Below are 20427 nucleotides of genomic sequence, written 5' to 3'. Positions count from 1 at the left end.
GAGGGGATAATGCCTTCAACTTTGTTTTTATAGAAGATGCAGAGATATTGTTCACTTGTTTTTTTGTTTTTTTGTTTTTTTTGTTTTTGTATTGTCCCTCAAAACAAAACAAAACCAAAAAATCCCTTAGTACATAGTATCTAAAGATACGTCATAAGGAGCTTTTCTTCAAGTGGCAAAGCCAGTGGGTCTGATTATGTCTATCTGTCTTCCATCTCTCTTGATATGCAATAAAATCCTGAAAACACCTCAGATAAATGAATGGATGGACATTACATCCATTGAAGTTATTTCTTTCCTTCCTTATTTCCTTCCTTCCTTCCTTCCTTCCTTCCGACAGGGTCTTGCTCTTTTGCTCAGGCTAGAGTGCCGTGGCACGATCACAGCTTACTGCAGTCTCGACCTCCTAGGCTCAATCAATCATCCTGCCACAGTCTCCAGGGTAGCTGGAACTATAGTCGCATGCCACTAGGCCTGGCTAATTTTTTTTTTTCTTTTTAGAGATGGGGTCGTACTACGCAGGCTGACATTGAACTCCTGGGTTCAAGTGATCTGCCCACCTCGGTCTGCAAAAGTGCTGGGATTACAGGCACGAGCCACCACCACACCCGACCTGTTCCTAATACTGTATCTCTCTTTCCCTGTTTGCTACAGATTATAATACAGAGTACAAAATTGGAATGAATCACACCAATTTCTTTAATATTCATCATCTCAAGTGATCTTTCTACATAATGTGAAGAACAGGTTACTCGAAAATAGTTTGGGTCCAGACATGGCACGCAGTCATGCTGTGGTGCTCTTAAGAGCACAGGTGTTGCCCGTCTGCCCCTGTAATCTTTGGCCTTGGGCAAGTTGCACTACTGCGCCTCCATGTTGTGTCCTTGACCGATTATCTCACACAGCCCGGTTTCCTCAAATGTAAGCTGGAGATGGGTATACTGACTTACTTGGATATGAGTGTGCCTAGCACATGGGGGGATGGTCAGCAATGAGGGCTGCCTCTGCTGGGGTGGTTGGAACTGATTAAAGAAATGTCTTTATGCCCTGGCTACAATGACTTCCTGCTATATAAGATAATTCAGGCTGGGCATGGTGGCTCACGCCTGTAATCCCAGCACTTTGGGAAGCTGAAGCAGGAGGATCACCTGAGGTCGGGAGTTCGAGACCAACCTGACCGACATGGAGAAACCCTGTCTCTACTAAAAATACAAAAATTAGCCGGGGGTGGTGGTGCATGCCTGTAATCCCAGCTACTCGGGAGTCTGAGGCAGAAGAATCACTTGAACCAGGAAGGTGAACGTTGCAGTGAACCAAGATCATGCCATTGCACTCTAGCCTGGCTAAAAAAAAAAAAGAAAAAGAAAAAGAAAGAAAGAAAAGAAAAAAGATAATTCAATGTTACCTGTGTCATGCCAAGAGGAAAGGTCCCCTCAACACTGCAGTGAGGAGCCGTATAGAGTGTCCGTCCTCATTTGGCATTGCACATAAAAATGCAAAAAGAAACTTGAGAGAATTCTGCATTCCTTATTTGACAAAATCTGATTCTAACACCAGCTTCAGCCAACTCCCTTCTCCGTGTGATGCCACTGATACTTGCCCAATTCAAAGAAAAAGCAACCAGAATTAGTAACAGCTGATTCTAAGAAACTTTACCTGGCTCATCGGACCACAAGTGAAAAATATGGAGGCAGAGTCTGATGTGTTGGATGTCTTAGGTGGTGGTTTAGTCTTTCTGGAAGGGGTTCCATATAAATGAAAAGAGCATACCTACTCTTTGGACCCTGTTCCCAATACTCTGTCTTTCTTTCCATTGTTTCCTACAGGTAATACTACAGAGTACAAAAGTGGAAGGAATCACACCATAAGTTAATGATAATTACTTATTTATTTTGACCTTCATCCTAACCTTCTTAATATCTGTATGATTCTCTAAGAACAATGCAGAGAAAGTCATGCTGCTCAGAGGAAGCATTCGAAATATTTTAGAATGAACTAACCCATCTCTTTCCCCTTGTAAGTTTGTGTGGAAACTGCCATTTGGGTAAACATATCAGTGAAATTGGTGAAGCCTCCAAAGAGCCTTATTTTCATAGTGTGTCTTTGCTATTAAAAATCTTGTTAAGAGGCCAGGCACGGTGGCTCACGTCTGTAATCCCAGCACTCTGGGAGGCTGACACTGGCAGATCACTTGAGGTCAAGGGTTCGAGACCATGCTAGCCAACATGGTGAAACCTCATCTCTACTAAAAATATAAAATTAGCCAGGTATGGTGGCACATACCTATAGTTCCAGCTACTCAGGAGGCTGAGGCAGGAGAATCACTCAAACGTGGGAGGTGGAGGTTGCAGTGAGCCGAGATCATGCCACTGCACTCCAGCTTGGGCAGCAGAGCAAGACTCTGTCTCAACAACAACAACAATAAATTTGTTAAGAAAGAGAACTCAGATGGCAGCCAGGGGGGTTATCCACACGAGGCATCTACACGTGCTCTCCGTTTATAATCATCACCCCTGATGCTAAACAGGGCACATCTTTAGCTTCTCTAACAAAGTCTACTCAATGCAGTGTCCACTGAAGTTTTCATATGGGAAAGGTAACTGGGAATGCCATTATGCTTGTCACATTTTAAAATAATAAAAAAGATTAAAACCTGAAAATTTTTTATTAGACACTGTTTTTCCCAAAGGGAGATTATTATTCTCACCGCTGCCATGCCCAGGGCCCCCAGCCTCTTTGCTTTTCTTTCTGCCCCTGCCTCTTTCTATAGCACCGTGAATTCCATTCAGTCTCTGGGATTGGAGACACTGTTGCTAAGCTTGTCCTTGGGGTCTCACCCTCTACCCCAACTGGCTTATGAAAATACATATTTCCAAACAGAGAACTTTCTCTAGGAGGAACTCTGGTGAATAACCTTCCCTCCATCTTGTTATGGGCTTCCTGTTTTGTGAGTCAAGCTCTGTGTCTTTGCAGATCGGAACCCAGCAGCCCTGATCATGGTTCATCAACGATTGAGCAAGACCTCGCTGCCCTGGATGCTGAAATGACCCAAAAATTGATAGACTTGAAGGACAAACAACAGCAGCAGCTGCTTAATCTTCGGCAAGAACAGTATTATAGTGAAAAATACCAGAAGCGAGAACATATTAAACTGGTAAGCCTGGGAAACATGATTTATGTTTGTGCAACTGGAACTCTCTTTCTCATAGAAAACTTTGGATGCTTTTGGATAACTAAAAGGAAACAACGGCGGGTGTGACTGGCACCAACTTGAGAGATTGTTTAGTTGACACGGTGTCCATCACATGACTATTTTTTATAAGGCCCACTGTCTTAGCATCTTTACCAAGCTTCTCTGTCTTCTGCCAATAAGGCTATATTTTATCATTTTTATTTTCACTAACTTACGTTGACTTTGTAATTGCTTTTAGGAATCTTTGAAATCTCACAAGGAAATAGAAAACACTTACCTTTGTTTAAGAAATTAAGAACGTGTTGCAAACAAATTTCCCCCCCCTTTTTTTGGTAGCACTGGGCTTTGCAAGCATTTTATAAAAATTATACAGTCCACTCTCCTATATTTAGAAAAGGCAGTACCTAAATGGCCAACACAGAATGTTAGCTACCCAATTCCTAAGGCTCCCTGTGAAAGGAAATGCCATCCTCACCATTAATAATCAGTTTTATCTTCCAAAATGTTTCCTCATGAATTGAGACTTTCTCTCCATTTTTGTTGATTCCTTGTGTCCTTGTAGGGACACAATAAATATTTGGTGACAGATAGATTAAATAAAATATTCTTGAAAACAAATGTATGCGAAAACCAAAGAAATAAGTAAGCTTGATAGAAATTAAGGTAGTGTATCCAGAAGAAATGGGTTTTAAGAGATAGATGTGTAAACTGTCCATTTCTTTGCTGAGGGTCTGTGCATATAAGAGAATTCTGAGTTGCTTCAGCTTGTAAGTTTGGAAGCCTATAGATGATTTAACCATCACTGTATGATAGGTGATTCCGTGTAATTCTGTTGTTCTAGCACTGGTTCCCCAGTGACTGTATGCAATGAGTAGATCAAAATTGCATGAATTGCTTATTGAAAATCAAATTCTAACTAGGCCAGTTATTCTCAACTTGAGCATGCATCAGAATCACCTGGAGAGCTTGTTAAAAGAGATTTTTAGGGCCTACCTTAAATTTTCAACCGATCTCTTTTAGGGCTGGTGTTTTCATATTTCTGGTCCCAGGACCAGACTTCAAGAACTACTGCCTAATACCTACATGTGAGACTCAGGATTTGCTTTTTAACAAGCCCCACGTGATTTCGAGGGGTTGCCTTATTTGTGAACTACTGAAGTAAGATCAAAGCAGTGAAAGAATGTCTGGGCAGGGGTTGGATCGGGCATAAGGAGGGATTGCCTTGACAGACCTGAGAAAGTCAAATTAAATTTTAATAGGCAATAATGGCTTTGAGACCTGGCTACAACCACTGCCATCTGACTTTCTCCAGCAGCTCATCCCCAGTACTCCAGAACATAATAAAAATTAAAATAGTGGCTGGCTGTGTATTAAACACTCACCATGGGGCTGTCTTCTGTGCTGAGTCATTTACAGGAAACGTCCTATTTAATTCTCACAATAACCATTAGAGTTTGGTACTATTGTCAGTCCCATTTTGCAGATAAAAAATGTATGTAGCAAACTTTAGTGACGTTTCCAAGGTTCCACAACTAGAAGGTGGTGCCATTGGGATTTGAACCTTGGTCTTCAAGTTCTAGAGCCCCTGGTTTATAACCATTGTGTAGATGCCTCTGCTAATTCAGGTTTCAAGCCAATATCATCAAAATGAAGGAGTTTCTCTGGTATCCTGGTCACACAGAGAACACACAGCAAACTTCTTCGTTATGATACCTGGAATGCCATGCCTGTCTCTGTTTAATCAGCTTTATTTCCCATATCACACAATTCACTCATTTTAAAGTTTAATGGCTGTTGTATATTCATAGATACTTACAACCACCACCAGAATCAATTTTAGAGCATTTTCATCACCTTAAAAAGAAATCCTAATAAATTAGGCATTCATCCATTCATTCATTCCTTGAACAAATGCTTATTAAACACCTGCTTGTTAAGTATTTTTAAACAGTAGTAAATAAAAATAACAATCCTAAACTTTATGGAGCTTATATTGTAGAAGGAAGAGTCAGACCATAAACAAAATAAGTTGGTAAAATATGTAGTATGTTAGGTAGTAATAAGGGCTTAGGAGAAAAGCAATATCAGAAATGGGGGAATAGGGAGGGACGGTTTGGGGAAGGATGATGAGTATGCTTGGCAATTTTAAATAGGGTAGGCATGGAAAGGTTTACGCAGAAGGCAACATCTGACTTAAGAGGTGAAGAACTGACAACAGCCAACACAGGGAGGAGGATTCCTCCAGGCAGAAAGATTGACGTGCAAAAACTCTGGGCTGGAAATGGGCCTGAGTGTTGGAGGAACAGCAGGGTGGCTCTGCCTGAAGAGGATTATAGGGCATCAGGTCAGAGAGATGGGACTTTTGGGGTGGGAGACAGATCTTTGTGGGTCTTTAGGCCTCTGTGTTTTCACTAGGAGTGAGGTGGGAGCTGTTGGAAGCTTTTGAGCAGAGAACTGATGTGATCTGAAGAAACTTCCACAAGAACCACCCTGGGGCTGTGCGTCCCAGTACATTATGGAAAGTGGTCTCCTAGGAAAGAGCCATCCCAAAGTTCAGGCCAACAGCAGTCCAAGGGGTTAAGGAGTCCTGGGGTCTCCAGCAGATGACTCAAGTTTACTAACAGGGAGAATGTTGCTTGGAAGTCTGGACATCCCAGCTGGGCGCGATGGCTCACAGCTGTAATCCCAGCACTTTGGGATGCCGAGGCAGGTGGATCACCTGAGTTCAAGAGTTCAAGACCAGCCTGGGAAACAGTGAAACCCTGTCTCTACAAAAATACAAAAATTAGCCGGGTATAGTGGTGGGTGCCTGTAATCCCAGCTACTCCAAAGGCTGAGGTACGAGAATCGCTTGAACCCAGGAGGCAGAGGTTGCAGTGAACCGAGATCATGCCATTACACTCCAGCCTGGGTGACATAGCAAGACTCCATCTCAAAAAAATAATAATAATAAATAAAAAAATAAACAAGTCTGGACACCCCAATATTAGTCCATTTTCATGCTTCTGATAAATACATACCTGAGACTGGGCAATTTACAAAAGAAGGAGGTTTAATTGGACTTAGACTTCAACGTGGCTGGGGAAGCCTCACAATCATGGCAGAAGACAAGTCACGTCTTACATGGATGGGAGCAGGCAAATAAAGAGAGCTTATGCAGGGAAATTTCTTTTTAAAACCATCAGATCTCATGAGACTCACCATCATGAGAACAGCATGGGAAAGACTTGCCCCCATGATTCAATTACCTCCCACAAGGTCCTGCCCACAACACGTGGGAATTCAAGATGAGATTTCAGTGGGGACACAGCCAAACCATATCACCAACTATAATCATCTGGAGTTTCCCCAGGGCCCCAACCCCTGGGCAAGATCATTCCCCAAGGAAAGACACATAACAATTCAGAAGAGAGGTGGCAGAGTGAGAGGGAAGCCTGTTACCCACGGGAGATTCCTGAAAGAGGAATTCAGAGTACAGATAAAAACAGAAGCCAAAGCATCCCAAGAAACCCTCTTGGGGAGATTTGAGCTGCAGAAATAGGGTGCTAAAGTCACAAGAAAGTCATGCAAAACCTAAACATCCCAGGAACATTGCCTGAGCATGAGGCACCATATGGAATCCCACTGATGAGGGTGTGGAAAGCAGCTCAGGAGCTTTTCTACTGGAAGAGAAGGTTGGTTGGGAATTGGGGAAAACCAGCTGAGCTTGTAGGTGGGAAAATTGCACTTGAGGAGCTAGGGAGGTGGTAGAAGTCCTACTAGAGGTGGCAACTCCACCATATGCCCTTCCACTCCCTTCTCCCTAAGAAGGAATGTGAGTACACGTTGTAAAAGTTTTGAAGACTGTTCAGAGAGACGTAAATACATGCCCAAGTCAACCTGGCTCTTTCAGGCCAAATGTAAGCCACCCACTCAAAGTGCTCACCCCTGCACCACTGTGATTGTGGATTTGGGTTTCAGGTAAAGTCCCAGTGCCTGCTACACACACCTATACCTGCCTTGTTAGGAAGATTAAAGCCTGAATATCTTGGAATTAGTACCACACAGTGTTTATTTTATGGCCATTTGGGAGCATTTACAATTTTTACTACCTACCTTTAGCTGCGACGTGTGTGCCAAAGCTTCCTACTGGCTCCATTTGTAATAACCAGAGATTGTTCTGTCAGGAAATCTTTTGACTGAAAGGCACCCAGAAGTGTTAGTTCTATCTTTGCTGGTGGTTCTAAATAATGAACAGGCCTCCCAGGCTAAATTAGACAAACCGAAGTGTAATTAAAAAAGAAGTTAGCCCCAGGTTAAAAGGAGTATTTGGGTGATGAGGAAAATTAAGCTGACAGTATTTCATCTCCCAAAATTGCTTTGGGGATTAAATACCAACGTGCTTTGGTTAAGGATTATGCATTTCGAATGCCACATCCACAGTTCAAGAATTAAGAAAGAAAGCATGGCATCTATAAACTCCCTGTCAAATGTTTATTGAAAACTTAGTATTTGCACAGCATTCTGATAGACACTGGAGATGAAAAGGAATAAAACACAGTCGCCACACACACTCAGGGGATGTGTACAAGAAACACTTCTAAGAAATGAAATAATAAAAGCAGGAAAAAAAATGGATATGAAAGCACAGATGTGGTAACTATTTGCCTAACTCTATCAATTGATAAGCACCTAGAGGATATTTTTGATGTAATTATTCATATCATCATAGGAGATGTAAAATGCACACTAGCTCTGTAGACTCTACTTCTGTCAAAAAAAAAAAAAAAAAGATCTGTGTCCCTAGAGCTCTCCATCAAAATAACTCTATAGTTTAGCTACTCAAAGTGTGAAGTGTGGGCCATGAGTCACCTAGGAGTGTGTTAGACATGCAGAGTCTCAGGCCCCACTTCAGACCTGCTAAGTCATGATTTGCATTGTAATAGGATTCCCAGGGGCTTGTTATATGGTCAAGTTGAAGAAGCACAGTTTTGGAGTGTGTATCTTTGCTCCAAATGCATTTTAGAATAAGCCTACGATTTCTTTTATTTGAAATGGGAAATACGGTGAGCTCTTCAGAGCTTGGTCATCAAGTTGATTGTATTATCCGTTGGTGACAAAGTCATAGTTCCTGTGGAAATCACCCGTGTGGTTCCCACCCTACATCCACAGTAGAAGGTACTTTTTGCTTTAGTTGGAAGTGAGTGAAAATAAAGATGGAATTTCCTCCACCCCATTCAAGTGCTTGTGCTCCATGATATCTCTCAATGAACAGCTTGGGGGTCTGTAAACCCCAGGTAAGGACTCTTGCTCCAGAGAAGAACTACAGGGTTGGGAAATCTGTTCTAATTCATTTATCTGTTTTTCATCAACTGTCACTGGTTAAACTTGTGTTTTGTCTATACCATTAGGATTAGGTTTTAATTTTTAAAGTGACTTTGGTGAGGGGTGGAAATTCTTAGGGATTCACCGGAGGGTCTCCAATCACTCTGGGTATTCAGCTCTAGCATCACATTCTACTAAACATCCACAGCCCAGTGAGCAGGGATTTTGTGGTAAAGTTAAGGAGTTTTTGCTTCTCAGCCACAGATGTGCTTGACCCACCATTTTGTCTTCTTTCTTCTTCCTCCTTTTTAGTGGCTTCACAAAGAGATTTCCTCATTTCTTTCACAGTCACCATATGCATTATCCTCTGCAGAGCCTTACTTTGCTTTGCTTTGCCTCCTGTCTTTTCTCCCCTTTCCCATATCTCCCATATGTTCTAATCACATCCATTCACCTCTTTCTTTACATCAACCTTAATGGCTCATGTTCTTCTTACACATCCTCATGTCTGTCCCACCAGCAGTCATTCCAGGACCCCAAACCAACATTAGTACCATCAAACTGAGTTCAGCCCCAGAAGGTTAAAAAGTTGTGTTTCAGACAGCAAGCTCTGGGCAGATATTGATCAGCTATGAATGGACAGGCCCATCAGGATGCGAATGGTGTTGAGTGAGGGGTCTAGGGTCATATGTCCTCATTTCAGGCCACTGCTCCTCCACCAAGTCACTGCATGACCACCTGAATGTCAATTTTCTCACCTGTTCAATGGAGATAAAAATATCTCTTACCTCATGAAACTGTAAGGAGGAACAACAAGATAATGCACCTGAAATATTGTTTTTAATGAAAGCCTTTTTCTGTACAATACTTGAATTGACTAGGAAATCTATATACACTTCAAATATAAATGTGTATTACAGTTTTTTATATCCTGCCACAGCTTGAGGGAACTCGTTGTCTCTCTTTGAATGATTTCTACCAGCACCATGTGCTCTCCCAGCTATCTGGGAGCCACACTTGAATGTTCTCCTTTCTGTGGTTGCCTAGATGAAGTATATGTGCCAGGAGTATTTGCAGTGTCAGGAAGTATCCCTAGGACAGTTGTGGTAGTGCTATCTGTCTTCCTCCAATATTCAGACTTTACATAGGGTCATTTTTTTTTTTTTTGAAAAATAATTTAGCTTTCCCAAGAAATGTTGCATTTCCTACTAAATAAGAAATGACAAGTAAGCAAAAGATTTTAGTAGTGAAATGTGAAATAAAATAACTGTCAACATTTTTGTCAATTTTCCTGATTAGTACCCTAATGGGATACACACAAACACACACACACACACACACACACACACACACACACACGATCCAAATCCATATAGTTTTCAATTTGCTTCTTTTACTTAGCATTATGTCATGGTGATTTTTCATGTCATGCTTTTTAAAGCTTTTTCATGGCTTTGTATTACTTTATTGTATGAATGTAGCTTAATTTATTTATCTAGTTCCCTACTCAAGGTGGTATATTAGTCCGTTTCACACTGCTTATAAAGACATACCCAAGACTGGGCAATTTATACCCAAACTATGAGGTTTACTTGAACTCATAGTTTCACATGGCTGGGGAGGCCTCACAATCATGGAGGAAAGCAAGGAGGAGCAAGTCACATCTTACATGGATGGCGGCAGGCAAAGAGAGCTTGTGCAGGGAAACTCCCCATTATAATACTATCAGTTCTTGTGAGACCTATTCGCTATCACAAGAACAGCACAGGAAAGACCCACCCCCATAATTCAGTCATCTCCCACTGGGTCCCTTCCACAACACATAGGAATTATGGGAGCTACAAGATGAGATTTGGGTGGGGACACAGAACCAAACCATATCAGGTGGCAACTCCACATTGAATAGAAGCCTTGGTCAGACTTTCACATTCATTTTTCTTTGCTCAGCAAGGAAAAAACATTTCAAAGATTATTATAACATTGAAACTCAAATAAGCAGCTAGTTTAATATAAGTTCTATTTAGCTGTGGAAATTTTACAAATAATAATTTTATAGATGTGAAAGAATATCTCATAGAATGATCAAGGTACTTGCCCTTTTTGTCCAAGACTTTCTCCTTCTGAAAAGAGAAGGGAGCTAGTAGAGATTATAGCTCTGGGTGGACAAGGCCCTCTCTGTCTACTCACAGAGAAAGGTTGGACCATCAATACTAGCATAGTACTGGCACATAGTAGGTAAATACTCTTTGAATGAATGGTCAGGTCACACTCCCATATAAGCATCTTCCTTGTTTTTGCTTTTGTTTTTGTTTTTTTAGACACAAAGTCTAGCTTTGCTGCCCAGGCTGGAGGGCAGTGGTACAAACACAGTGCACTGCAGCCTCCATCTCCTGGGCTTTAGTGGTCCTCCTACCTCAGCCTCACAAGTAGCTGGGACTACAGGCATGCACCATCATGCCCAGTTAATTTTCTGTATTTTTTAAGAGACAGGTCTCACAATGTTGCCCAGGTTGGTCTCAAACTCCTGGCTTCGAGTGATCCTCCTGCCTCTACCTTGTTTTCAAATTGTCAGTGATGTGCTTGCTGTGTAGATCATTACTTAGTTCAGATGTTTTGTAAATTAAGAAAAAAATAGAAGAAGAAAAACAACGTATAGTGAAAATCCAGAGTAAATGCTTTGACTAACAGAAAAGAAAGAGGCATCTTCTTTAGACATTAGCGGAAGGGAAAGGAAGATGTGTTGAGCCCGAAGTATGAATATTCTAGACTTGGCTTTTTGCCTGTGTTCCAAGAGTATCCTTCCTAGAAGAGACTCCAAACGTACCAATTTCTGTCCACATATTTTTTATCCCTTTTGAGTTAGAGTCAAGGAATTATTCTCCTCCATGGAAACCATTTTCTTGCCCTCCAATGACTAAAGCAAGTGAAATTTAGCAGAGTTGAGAACAAGCGTGAAGTTTTATTCCCCAGGGCCTTTCTTTTAACTCCTTAAAAGGCTTGGAACATTGAGCTGGGAGAGTTATCATGAATGGCAAACAAACCAGCAAAGTAATTGAGATGTGTCTGTTCCTTTGGGACAGAAAAAAAAAAAATCATACCAAAAGTGAAAATTAAATGTTGTTTACTACCATTCAGTTTACCACATACCCTCTTAATTTATTTCCTAGAAAGTCCAAGCGAATTTTCGCTTCTTCTCTACCTTTAATAGTCAGTTTACTTTCAGAGTTTTGTGACTAATAAATGATTGAATGGCTCCTTGAGCAGAGCCAGCCTGCTGATAAATACACCAAAAGTTGGTATACCTTGCTTTTAGGTTAGTCAAAAAGCACTTCAATTATTATATGAAAAATCACTCTTTTGGGTACTATTTTCACATCTTATGCCGTAAGAACTCTGAGCCCAAAACACAGAAGTTTATCTTGTTTAGAGATTAAGCAGAATTGTTTTATTTCTGTTTTTGTTTGTTTTTATTTTGTCTTTATTCTTGTGATTGCAAGCCACAGAATTCCATGCTGGACTACCTTAGGCCAGAAGGGTATGTACTAGAAAAGTACACAGGGTATATCACATAAGAAAGGGGGCTGTCCAAACTCTGCCCCTACTTTCCTCTGTGTATTAATGTTATTCTTTTCCAAAGTGGCAGATAGGCTTCCCCTTGATAGAAAATACAGGCACTGATCCCTTCAGAGTTTTATTTCTCCATTGACATGTAGGAAAAATCTTGGGGAAAACCTTGTTTAGGTCCTATGATGACCAAGCCTGCAACCAAAAGTCAGAGTATGACTGACCCAACTTGGATTAATGTCTCCCCTGGACCAATTACCTTGGCCAAGAGATGGGGGGTAAAAAAATACAGCAGCTCCCAAGGGAAGCATGTGGGAGAGGCCATTCTCAGAAAGCAGAGGACGTTCTTCCTGGAGAAGTAGTTAGTATTGGGTAGAGAAAACTACAGGTGTACCCCAAATCCTCTTTTTGCAGCATAAAAGAGAGATAAATTATTGATGCACATATAAAATCCCATTGCCAATTTAATGTGAGCTGGACAGTAGTGGCATACTATTTAATATTAACAAAATCATAATATTAATTATTCTGTGTCCTGGAGCTTCAGTAGAAACAATTTAAATAAAATTAGTAAATGCTGTATGGGCAGAATTTCAGTAAGAGTGAGGGTCTTCTAAAAAATAGCTGAAGTCGGGCTTGGTGCCTCACACCTGTAATCCCAGCACTTTGGGAGACTGAGAAGGGCAGATCATGTGAGGTCAGGAGTTCGAGACCAGCCTGGGCAATATGGTGAAACCCCATCTCTACTAAAATTACAAAAATTAGCTGGATATGGTGGCACACGCCTGTAATCCGAGCTATTCAGAAGGCTAAGGCACGACAATCCCTCGAACCCAGGAAGTGGAGGTTGCAGTGAGCCAAGATTGCACCACTGTACGGCAACCTGGGCAACAGAGCGATACTCTGTCTCAAAAAAAAAAAAAAGAAAAGAAAAGAAAAGGCTGAGATGAGCAGAGGTGGGGCTGTGTAGTTGTGTAGTAAGGCACTATGGGGGAGATGAAGGCAAACTCAGCACAGTAGGACCTTTCCATATTTTACATATTACACACAGAGATATCCTTTTAAAACATACACTCTTTGGGATTCTAAGGAAGCACTATTTTCATTTAATTGCATGCAAAAACCTCATTTTAAAAAACACACCTGAATTTCACATTAAGATGCTTTTTCCTAAAGGAACAAAATTTAACTTGTTAAACACCAATATATAATTTTAAAAGTATTTCCAATAAGGCAGCCTGTGGCTTGAATGTGAGCTTTCATAACTATCGCTGAGGTTGGGTCCAGTGTAGTTTTGAAACTTAAAAGATTTCATTCATAACCATGTTTTTCAGTGCCTATTTTGTATAGAGCCTGGGATTCTAAACATGTATTAAGAATGGAAGGTTGAAATGGTGACATCCCTTTGTGGGAACAATAATAAGGTATTTACATATAAAAGGCATGTCAGTAAATGACGCCCTATAGGAAAAGCCAATTAGGGGTTTTCTGGGCAGAGTTATCTGGGCAATCAAAGGGGAGAATCACCTAAGGCTGGCTTAGAAAGGGAAGGGGCAGAGAGAAATTGAAATAGTTTCTTCCCGATAGTCTCCATCTTCCACAACCACCTAGACAATGCTTCTCAAACTCTAATGTGCACTCAAATCTCCTAGGAATTTTGTCGAACATGTAGATTCTGACTTAGTTGATCTGGAGTAGGGCCTGAGAACTTACATTTCTAATGTGCTCCCTGGTGATGCTCTTGCCACTGGTAAGTGGACCACCCTTTGAGTAGCAAGATCTAGAAAGCCAGGTCATCAGCTCAGAGTGTCTAAAACAGTGCCTGCTATTTAGTAGGTACTTAATAAATATTCATTGCATTGTGGCTAAATTGAATATTTTAGATAAGTGTGTGTTCTGGGACCACAGGAGGTGGGAACCAGTTCTGGAAGCGGTAAAGGGCAAATGCAGGGGGTGTGATGGGAGCCAAGAGGGAGGCAAGAGGACGCAACAGAGAGGGAACTTCTGGGGAGCCTGGAGGGAGTGTAGCACTGACAATGGTGTGGAGCCTGACACCAAACCAACATAAAGTCAGAACTGAGTGGGTAGAAGGTCTGTGAGTTCTCAAGCTTAGTCTCATCATTGACCGGATGCTGATGCTGGTAAGGATGAGGGCAGTAGGTGGAAGGAAAACAGTACCTGTGAGCAGATGCTGGCATAATCAAGAAAATATTCTGCAGTCAGGTGAATGATAGTGATGAGAACCTGGAAACAGAAATATAATTCAAAAGAGTTGCTGGGAGACTTAGCAGTGGCTTGTTGAATGAGGGAGGGTCCACCAAGACACCTCCCTCTTCAAGTCTGGCACAAAGCATCCAAATCACCTCGGGAGATTTTGAGAATATTGATTCCCAGGCCCTATCCCTAGACATTTGGAGTCCATAGGTCCTGGAATCTGTATTTTTAAGAAGTTCCCCCAAGTGATTCTGATGTTGCAGCCAAGGAAGGTGAACCCTGGGTAACTCTCTGTAACTCCTTCAAGTGATTGGAAGAGGAGAAAGGCCCTCTAGGGAAGGGAAGGTGCTAGTGAGAGGACACTTCAGCTAAATAGAGGCATTGCAGGAGACCCCAAGGAAATGGCCAGAGTCTTTGCATGCTGGAATTTTACAGCTCGATAAATGGCATGACTACAAAGTAATGCCTCATGATTTCTTTAACTGTGATAATCACGATTAGGCAATCCCTTTTGAAGGATCAAATAGGCTTTCTGCTGACCCAAGTCCTAGTTAATATTTGTTCAGATTTAATCCACTTCACAGATGAATGCATCAAATTTCATGATAATTTTAAATGAATGTGAATTCCGTATTATAATTCTCTTGTAAGCCATGGAACCTTATTTGTCTGGGTTTTTAAGCAGCTCAGCCACTTACCAGCTCTGGGGTCCTGAGCCCAGAACTTGAGCCAGGTGTGTCAGCATGTTCATATGTAAAACAAAAATAATAACACCAACCACACAGGACAACTCTCAGGATTAAGTAAATACATGTGAATCTTTTTTTTTTTTTTTTTTTTTTTGAGACAGAGTTTTGCTTTTGTTGCCCAGAGTGTGCCCAGAGTTGCTGCAGTGCAATGGTGCAATCTCGGCTCACTGCAAACTCTACCTCCCGGGTTCAAGTGATTCTCCAGCCTCAGCCTCCCAAGTAGCTGCGATTACAGGTGCCTGCCACCATGCCCGGCTAATTTTTTTGTAGTTTTTGTGAAGACAGGGTTTTACCATGGTGGTCAGGCTAGTCTTGAACTCCTGACCTCAAGTGATCTGCCTGCCACGGCGTCCCAAAGTGCTGGGATTAAAGTGTGAGCCACCGCGGTCAGCTACATGTGAATCTTTTAAAACTGTGCCTGACATATAGAAATGATCAATGAAAGCGCTGTAGGGCCCTCTCCTTAGTTCAGCTAAAGACGGGGTCCTTGTCACATGGCCACAAAAAGTTAGGCTTAAAGACAATTTGAAGAGTAAGGAGGACAGGGTTTGATTGTGTTCAAAGGAAAAGAGGGAAACAGGTTCTCTCCGCAAGGCCAGAGTCCCTGCTAGTGTGCTTCCCACCTTGCAGATTGAATTCCAACTTCCACCCAGGAAGAGGAGTGGCCAGGCTGCGATTGGAGTGGACTTCTGTGGCTGCACCCCAGAGTGCATTCCTCCCAGCGAGCAGGCCCATTGGAGTTTTTCCAGGGACCCTTATACTTGGCTGTCTCAAAAATTTGTGGTATTATGATTTGTCTTGTCACTATTACAGCTACCACTTATACAAGACTAGTCAACTTGGCTTGCTCTATATGTTTTTGGGAAAGAGAATCTCCATCTATGGGAAAAGCAGTGGGGCCTTTCAGAGGATGTCCACACCATCTATTTGGTGTTCCAGTAAGAAGGGTTGAGTCCAGTTGCTAGAGCCACCTGAAAACCTTGCAGAAGGTTCTCCAGATTCCTCACATGGAAAAAAGGAAAAGATTGGCAGGCAGAATTACCTTTATGTAATTGACAAACACCTATTGGGCATCAAGTGAATATTAGGAATTGTGAATTGTGCAGAGTAACAAGGATACAAAAACACAATTGATGCCCTCTTGGGGCTTGATTTGATAATAGATGTACTACAATAAATACTTGTGTTCACGGTGAGGTAGTGACAGTTCAATGATAGCACAAAGAGAATTTCTGATGTTCTTTATATCTACTGGAAATTGCCCACACAAGAACATAAATGTCAGCTTCTAAGATGGAAAACTCATGTCATCCTCAAAGCAATTCAACAATGAATGATAGTTGTGAGCCAAGAATTATAACTCGCTGTTGATTATAACTTACATTTGTGTCATACTTATTTTTATTTTGAGCTTCACAGTACCTCCAAAACATAAAGGTAGGGATAATCCCATTTATAACTGAGAAAATGTAGGTTCTGAAAATGTAGGGTCTTGCCCCAAATTTCACTTTTAGTAAGTCATAGGGTAGAGACTGGACCCAGGTCCCACACTATAGGTTGTCTTCGCGCTGAGCGGGGCTCTGTAACTGCCACAACAATCTAATGAATTCTGTTTAATTAAAAATAGATAATAAGAAGAATTTTATATTAAAACCCATAAGCCTAGATAATATGATGGTTCTAAATTGTCCTCATTGCCAATGTTAGATGTCTGGCAACTTTAACTATTGTGAAACATCCATCACAGATTTTCTAACTATAGATTCTGTTGTTTGAGGGAGGTGGGAAGGAAGCTCTGTTTGCGATCATTTGAAATAGCAAACTGACATTTTCTTTTTCCAGCTTATTCAAAAGTTGACGGATGTCGCAGAGGAGTGTCAGAACAATCAGTTAAAGAAGCTCAAAGAAATCTGTGAGAAGTAAGCCTTCATTCCCATTACAATTGACATGTGCATCTACATTTATTCAACACAAATTCCCATCTGATTGACCTCTTTTTTCTCTTTTACTTCCATTGTGACTTCAGAGAAAAGAAAGAATTAAAGAAGAAAATGGATAAAAAGAGGCAGGAGAAGATAACAGAAGCTAAATCTAAAGACAAAAGTCAGATGGAAGAGTAAGTCAAAAGTGTCCCCTCTCCCCAACAGTTCACCTGGGAATTATTTTGTTCTGTACATCGGAGTCACAGGATCTTAACCAGTCAAAGACTCCTCCATGAAATTTCTCCTCTAGTCAGCCTTACAAAAGGTTCTTTTGGTAAGGTTTTTAACAGGGAAGGCTCAAACAAAGAGTAGTTCCAAAAGGAGTGAGGCACACCCAGGACCTTTTAGATAAAGAGTAAGCAAAGAGCTTCCCTCAGGCAAAGGCTAAATCCTCACTTCCTACCTATAACCTTCCTGGCATTTAGTGAAAACAGAGCCTGTGCCTTGGGAGGAACCTGACTTTTGTCGGGAGGCTGGCAAATTATACCTTTCTTGTAGCAGTAATAAGAATGTTGCTGTGGCTCACATTTGTCATCTCAGCACTTTGAAAGGCCTAGGTGGGAGGATTGCTTGAGGCCAGGAGTTCAAGAGGGGCCTGGGCAACATGGAGAGACTGTCTCTACAAAAAAATTTTAAAATTAGCTGTGTGTGGTGGTGCACACCTGTATTCCCAGCTACTCAGAAGGCTGAGGCCAGAGGATGGCTTCAGCCCTGTAGGTCAAGGCTTCAGTGAGCCATGATGGTGCCACTGCACTCTACCCTGGGCAACAGAGCGAAACCTTGTCTCAAATAAATAAATCAGAAAAAAGAAAATAATGTTGAGAGTTCTGTAACCTGTCATTTAGAAGTCTGAGATTCCTGTTTGTCAATTTTGGATGAGTTGGTATAATGATGTATTCATCATTTGCTTTAAGGGAGAAGACAGAGATGATCCGGTCATATATCCAGGAAGTGGTGCAGTACATCAAGAGGGTATGTGGGCTCATCACACTCTCTCCTTTGCAAACCATGTGTGAACATTTGGTGAGCTCACTGTGAGCTTCTGGAAGGAAATGTCATGCCTTGTCATATCTTTTTATCACTAGCACCTAGCAGAGCTGTTTCACAGGGTGGGCACTCCTTAATCAACATTTCTGCAAGTTGAATTGCAAACAGCTATGTAAAAGGATCCATCTAAAAATAGACAGTCGAGTCATTTCCAAAGTCAAGAGCCCAGAAACATATTGTAAATGAGAGTTTTCCCAAAAGAACCTGTAATTGTCATCAATGATAGAGATGATGGCAACCTTGAAGGGCTGTCCTTTTTTTTTTTTTTTCCAATTAATGTCATAGAAATGTTTACATATTTATAAAAATGTAAGAACAGTACAGTCCATTGATCACCACCTCCCACCCTATGTTCCTATCACTCAGCTTCAACACTTACTACAGTCTACTATACTTGTAAGTGTAGTTCTTGATCAGGAGATCAAATAATCAAATGCAAGCCATAGATCTGAAAAGCTTTCAGTATTTTCTGAAAATGGACACTTTTAAACGTTTAGATGAAAATAATGTTTCTTGTAACTTTTCTTATAGCTAGAAGAGGCGCAAAGTAAACGGCAAGAAAAACTCGTAGAGAAACACAAGGAAATACGTCAGCAGATCCTGGATGAAAAGCCCAAGGTAAACGGAACTGAATTAAAATGCACAATTATTTTATTTGATTTCTATTTAGTAAGAATAAAACCTTCCTGGTTTACATAAGTACCTTGTACACAGTATCAGATCAGTTCTTGCATATGAAACTCATGTATCTTTCTCAATGAAGATAAAAATATAGCAATATTCGGTAAGCATTTATCATCAGCTGGTGAGCTTTTAAAAACTGCAAATGTACAGAACCCAGCCCCAGAGATTTGGCTTTAACTAATCAGGGGTATGGCTCAGATAAAGGTATTTTTATAGTCCCTTTCTCCTGGAGAATCAGAAACTATCCAAACCTTCAGTTTGGTTACTACTAAGTAAACTTGAGTTGTAAATAGCTGATGTAATGTTGTAATGGCACCCGCTGTCCAGCAGAGGACGCCCTGCACCAAAATCACTTCGGTTTTTCTACAGCAAAATAGTCTCATAAATCAGAGAAAAGCAAATCTTTTGTTTCCCATAGTAACAGTTGATTGGTGCTCTACTTTAAAATTATCTTATGTTCATTGTTTGGTTACAATTAATTGTCTTATGAATATTAACTTTGAATGAATTGAATATCTGTAGATCAAATACTTTGAGGTTAGCAAATGGAATCTCAGTTTTAGAACATTCCTTCCATTTTGATTCGTCACCGAATAGTTTTCTGTTTATGGAAATTGTGTTTTTCAATTTTCCTGCCCTTCTATTTCCAATTTAAAATATCTACTCTAAAAAGTATTGCCATTCCACACAAGTATTTCTTGAGTCCTCAAAGTTAAAAAACGTTAGGGTTTTATTTAATTGTATGTTTCATTCACAAATTTACTTCTTATAGATTTCTTGTGGATCATTCTGAATACATTTTCATAGTTCTTTGTGCTCTTATGCTTTCATATTTATTATATAAGACATTTATTTAATATTTTTAATTTCTAAGTTTTTAGGGTGGACAATATAGATTCTCAAGCAAGAATTAATAATTACTTAGATATGGTGCTAATTCTTATGTTTCTCCTATAAACATATAATGTAGATCTTCTCAGCCACCCTCTCAGGTTGATTATGCACTAATAAAGTGGAATAAATTTTAACATAATTTCAGAAATTGCTATACTTTCCAATCAGGATTGATCTTTTTAAAATGCTCAAATTATTTAGAGCAAAAGATCCAGTTTGACTGAAATTTAAGAAACACCTTTACAATAATCAGTCCCAGGTGATATATCAGATACATACATTTCTAATCTATGCTGTCTGGATTTAAATTTGTCATTACTTTGTACATTGACATAATAGAATTTGCTTGTGTTTGATGGTTCAGCTAGTTTTTGTATTTCAAAAAAATTTATCTTAGGGAATATGATTCTTTTCAGAGTTTCATTTTGCTTTTTTTTTTTCATGTGTGTGTTTCAGTTCAACAATGTTAACTATTTTACTTACAGATAAAATGTGAATGTAAAATCATTAATGTGTTTAAAGTATATAACTCTCAGTATCAATAACCCATATAAAGATTTTCATGTTACTGCTCTAGGCCATCATGATTAAAATCAACCTCAATAAATGTGGAAGCACCCTTCAACTTCTTCCCTGGATATAACTGGTCATGAAAAGAACTAATAACTTTTGGCCATTTTATCAGCAGTCAGGGTGCATTCAGCTGCAATTTTATAATAAGCCCAATTAAAACTGGCTTCAACAGCTATAGGATTTAGTAAGCCACAGTACTGGAAATTCAGAGGTACCACAGTTG

At 40.5% G+C, this 20427-nt stretch overlaps 1 protein-coding gene across 3 annotated transcripts in view; it reads left to right on the top strand.

Annotated features, from left to right (window-relative positions):
• Positions 1-20427, top strand: part of PLCB1 (phospholipase C beta 1) — a 738719-nt gene that overhangs the window by 624022 nt on the left and 94270 nt on the right. For all 3 annotated transcript variants that reach the window (XM_031656114.1, XM_031656115.1, XM_031656116.1), the window contains exons 27-31: positions 2974-3154; positions 16867-16943; positions 17051-17140; positions 17921-17978; positions 18585-18671. In XM_031656114.1, coding sequence (XP_031511974.1) covers positions 2974-3154; positions 16867-16943; positions 17051-17140; positions 17921-17978; positions 18585-18671 — 493 coding nt within the window. The remainder of the gene's footprint in view (positions 1-2973; positions 3155-16866; positions 16944-17050; positions 17141-17920; positions 17979-18584; positions 18672-20427) is intronic.

This window comes from Papio anubis, chromosome 16, assembly GCF_008728515.1.
Source record: "Papio anubis isolate 15944 chromosome 16, Panubis1.0, whole genome shotgun sequence".
NCBI classification, from domain to species: Eukaryota; Metazoa; Chordata; class Mammalia; order Primates; family Cercopithecidae; genus Papio; species Papio anubis.
The sequence above is the reverse complement of the archived record's forward strand: the minus strand, read 5'-3'. Positions and strand labels throughout refer to the sequence as shown.